Source organism: Stomoxys calcitrans, chromosome 5 (assembly GCF_963082655.1).
Source record: "Stomoxys calcitrans chromosome 5, idStoCalc2.1, whole genome shotgun sequence".
NCBI classification, from domain to species: domain Eukaryota; kingdom Metazoa; phylum Arthropoda; class Insecta; order Diptera; family Muscidae; genus Stomoxys; species Stomoxys calcitrans.
The window spans coordinates 149,956,621-149,961,511 of record NC_081556.1 but is presented as its reverse complement, the minus strand read 5'-3'; the positions used below and the strand labels follow the sequence as shown (position 1 = coordinate 149,961,511).

Sequence of the window (4,891 nt, the reverse complement as noted above, 5' to 3'; positions counted from 1 at the left end):
AGGTTTCTTTGTCTGCACCCCAAGTGCTGCCAGCGAGTGACTTGAGGACCTTGTTTCTACTTTTGACTTTATTGCAGATTGCTGTGGCATGTGGGGAGAAAGTGTAGGAGCTGTCAAATGTGACGCCAAGTATTTTGGGACACTTGATGGTCGGAATCATTTCTCCATCGACCATCACAGTCAGCTCAGCATTCACCTCACGCGTATTTGTAGTGAACAGTGTGGCTGAAGATTTGGTGGCGGATATCTTCAGATTTCTTGCAGCGAAATATGAGGCAAGCTCGTTGAGGTAGACGTTCAACCTATCGCAGATGTCATCAATGGGTGGGGGGCCTGATGCCATGATCGTACAGTCGTCCGCATATGATACGATCTCTATGCCGTCTGGAGGAGGTGGGATGGAGGAAAGGTAGAGGTTAAACAGAGCCGGAGATATCACCCCACCTTGGGGAACTCCCTGTTTCACTCTACGGTGTTTTGACTTCTTATCCCTAAATTCCACAAATGACTGGCGGCCACACAGATAATTCGCGACCCAACGTTTCAGGCCTGGCTGGAGGGACGTGTTGGCGATGTCCTCAAATAATTTGGCATGGCTGACCGTGTCGAATGCCTTCGATAGGTCCAGTGCCACGAGGACCGTCCTATCACATGGCCTGGGTTGATTGAAGCCACGGCAAATGTGTGTGGTGATGGCATGCAAAGCTGTTGTTGTGCTGCGCAGTCTCCGAAATCCGTGTTGATGCTCGGCGAATGGAAATTCTCCTACGAGGCTCGGGAGGAGTAATGCCTCAAGCGTCTTAGCCACTGGTGAGAGAAGGGAGATCGGTCTGTACGACTCCCCCAAACTTGGGTCTTTACCAGGCTTCAGTAGCGGGATCACTCTGCCCATTTTCCAGACATCGGGAACTATAAGAGTGTTCAATGACAGGTTAAGGACAGTGGTAAGGTACTCAACTCCAGGTAAATCCAGATTCTTCAGCATCAATGTAGAGATTCCGTCGGGGCCCAACGCCTTGGAAGGTTTGGCGCCACGGATGACATTCGTAACTTCGCCCACGGTAAATTGTGATGGCTGTTCATCGGCTCGAAGACCACGAATACGGCGAATGGCTCTCCTCCTTGCCCTGTCTCTCTCGGGATGCACAATAAATTGACGGTTGAACAGCCTGGCGCATCTCTTCGGATCAGTCACGGTTAACTCGCCAAAAGTGACTGAGGTCCTATCGTCCCGTCTACCGGGGTTCGAGAGAGACTTAACAGTGGCCCACAATTTGCCTGCACCGGTGCCTAAGTTACATTGCTCCAAGTGTTCTAGCCACAAATTCCGCTTATGTTCGTTGACTACCCTGTTTATTTCCAGATTCAGCTCGCTGATTCAGTAACAGTGATTATTGCTAGTGCGCGAACTAGTTGCGCTTTGTGGGACAGCAAGGCGGATTTAAATCTAATAAATTGTTTTGCCATTGTTGGACATTAAATATGTACACGTTATTGTGTTTTCCCCAATTACATGAAAGATAAGTATCTGGCACTAAGCCATGAATTCGTGTTCGCCAGAAATTAAAGTAGTCCAGCTGAGGCTAGGCCACACTTGTTTGCCATGGCAAAGTTTATGCCTCTGGGGCCAGAGAGTCTAATCTCTGACTCTTAACACAAAATTCGTTCTGGAGGAGGCTATTGTCGTTAAAGCCCATTAGAATGAGTTTCATTAAGGTCTTCCGGAGTAAAAGAAGTATTGTATTTTTCAATCAACTCCTTTATGCGAGCCTTGGGTTCAGAACGTGACAATATTTCCTTACCTGTTCCAGTGTGGCTATGGCGGAATAAATCCCACAGGTATTATAACAAATTCTGTCGTCGAACTGTTAAGATTTTCGGTTTTGTTTACAAACCATATTCTAGCATAGTGGTAGACATAAACACACATATTATGGGCTTTGAAACAGCTCATGCTCTAAGAATATGAGCTGGTACCGTGTCGGAATTTCTCCTCCTTCTCGCAAGTTCGTGTGTTCATCTTGAGGATCTTCCTGCACTTCTCAACTTATCGCAGATTGCGGTGGCGTAAGCAGAAAATCTTTCTGAAAGGAAAGAGGACTCAAATCACTTGGTATCACCAAGATAGTAATGTCGGCACCCATAAGACTGCACAAAAGTTTCACATCCGTACAACTGAACAAACTACGAAGAGACAGGTAAATATGAGTGGAACTATGAATGAGGGTTACAACTGGATCCATAAGGTAACCTTAAACACCGGGCATGACTCGCTGTCACAGCTCATGGTAGTATGCAACTCACATAATCTACAAGCACCGCATTTTTTGATAAAAGATAAAACGAATCATTCATAATATTTACATTAATTGATAAGTCTAATATGTAAATGTTTTGGTCCATTAAATTTTAATAAATTGAATTCAGGAAGTGGCATTGACACCTGTTACAGTGTCTGAAGACTCCGATTTTATTTGCAAAGTCGATGGAATTAATGATGAGGGTATATTAAGCGTCTGTAAGGTTTACAAAAAAATCATTTAGAAGTATCTTTATATATGTAGATATCAAGAAAATACCTTTCCAGGACAAGCGGCCTCGTATTGATGTTTGAGACTTTCCATTTCATAGACGCATGTTGCCAGAGCAGTCCGTAGTTCACACAACAAAACCATATCCGATCGCAATTCATTAAAGGAATTACAAATATCCTCAGAAGGTGGAGGCGTGGGATCTTAAAGTAAAAAATATTTTTATTATTTTTTATTAACAATTTCAGCTCGGCAAATGGATAAAAAACGCCTCAGTGTATAACACACCGCTACAACAACAAAACAGATCATGCTACTTTTAAACCATATTTCGAGAATCTTTCAATTCTTCTCACCTATGCAATATGTTGGTCATGAAAGATATGCGACTTTTTTGTCAAACAGCCATTTTGTAACTGTTTAACAAATAAAGAAACATTTGACCTGACTACGGATATCAAATGAGTCTTGAAATATGAATAGTGAAAATTAATAAACCAACAACCCACTTCATCATTTGATACTAATGACCTTGCGACTCTACTTACCCACTTTAAATTCTTGTATGGCTTGCTCTAAGGCTTTAACCTTTCGCTGCCCTATATTGGCGGGTAATTTCATTTTTTGTGATCTCAATGAAACACCTGAACCACGTAAATCGGCAAATTTAATGCCGCTGGTGCCAATTTCAATTGCATTCACCACAGAATCCACCTTCGAGGGCCTGGGCTGATGATGCAGCTTCTTTTTGTGTAATTTCTTTTCATATTTTCGAGCATTCTGTGCATTGGTTGTTGCATCTCCTTGCTGATCGGCTTGCGATATAAGCTTTTGTAAATCCTGTGTCTTGCGTTCGCGCTCTTTTTTGCGAGCTTCTATTTTACGCAATTCGTTAAGCAAATTCTGTTCTTCCTTCACCTGTTGACTGGTGCGTTCAAAAAGTTTCTTAAGTTGATCCTTGCGTCGACGTTCGTGTTCGATGTCAAAGGCAAAAGGTTTTCTATCATAGACGTTTGCGCAACCTCCAGATGATTGGCCTGGCTTTGCCTTGGAAAGAATACCAATTATTTCATAGTAACGTTCTTTGAGATCTTCCACAGATTTTATGCCATATTGAGAACGATCCCAACGATCTGCCATAATAATAAATCTCAAGTCGAACCTGAAAATAGATTAAGTTACTATATTTTCATTTTCAATTTTCTTGAACCCCAAACCTTTTAGCCAGATCAAATAAATGATCTGTCTGCTCCTTTGTCCACTTCTGTGTATTTGTTTGCAGGTGGGCATTATATTCCGCTACAGTGTACTGGGGTATTTCAAGCTGTTTATTAAACTTCGCAAAGGGGTAAGGGGTGTCTTTGCTCTCATCGCTGATACGTTTCCAATGGTGAAAGACAGCGCCATCGTTACGAGCAGGATTCGAAAATGGGGCCCACTCCCATTTTCTTACCTTCTTCATGCCCAGTCGGGCTTTGACTTGTTTGTAGCCCGACCCTATGCCTAGGGCTGTGTCAGTGGGCAATAAAGGCGGTGCATCTTTGTTGTCATTATACAGTAATGCAAATACCTCACGATTCATACCCTCAGGGCGTTTGGAGTTAGCCTTAGCCCTGTAGAGAAAACATTTAAACAATTCATTTTTGCCATTTTGTCATCACACACATAGTCACAGACGCTACTCATATTGGAGTACATACTTTTCAAAGTTCCTTTTTTTGGTAGCTAAAAACGAGTCCCTGGTAATTTCTGGCGTATTGGGACGTTCAATGTCCAGTATATCTCTAACGTCCGTAGTCATTTTAGTAATTAAGAATAATTAATACTATAATATCTTTTACTGCAATCTTCAGTGGAAATATGAATAAAAACAAATGCTTCTTCTACTTTTTCACATTAGGTCTGTGCGAGTACGAAAGGAAAAACTCACGCAAAACTTGCGTGATGTAACCGACGTCGATATGTTTCATTAGCTGCACATACAGGGTGACAACCACAGTAAAACTAATTGTTTTTAAAATTAAATCACTTAGCAAAACGTTAAAAATAAATAATGTATGACATTTGTATAACAAAGCTTTTGCTATAATTCATTAAAAAGCCTCAAACTGTTCAAAAAAAAGAATATATATATTATGCAGAGAACTTCGAATTAAGATATTGGAAAGCGACATGGGCGAAAGCGGAGTTCTTACAGCAAAGGGGAATTCAATACCTTCAATATGAAGTATTACACTTAGCTGGAATCAGTTTTTTCTTGAATAAAGATTCCAGGTTTCTGTTCAGAAACTGGATGTCAGGACACTGATTCCAGCTTTAAGACCAGGAATGGACTTCGTAGAAAAATGTGCGAATGTCAC

General features: G+C 41.7%; 1 protein-coding gene across 1 annotated transcript; it reads right to left on the bottom strand.

Annotated features, from left to right (window-relative positions):
• Positions 1–2,386: 2,386 nt before the first annotated feature.
• LOC106090178 (DNA methyltransferase 1-associated protein 1) lies at positions 2,387–4,442 on the bottom strand. Its single transcript, XM_013256277.2, has 5 exons — positions 4,232–4,442; positions 3,749–4,144; positions 3,080–3,693; positions 2,580–2,734; positions 2,387–2,516 (listed from the first exon to the last, which is right to left on the bottom strand). The coding sequence occupies exons 1-5, from the start codon at positions 4,330–4,332 to the stop codon at positions 2,424–2,426; spliced, it is 1,359 nt and encodes a 452-aa protein (XP_013111731.1). The 5' UTR covers positions 4,333–4,442; the 3' UTR covers positions 2,387–2,423.
• Between the last annotated feature and the right edge of the window lie 449 nt (positions 4,443–4,891).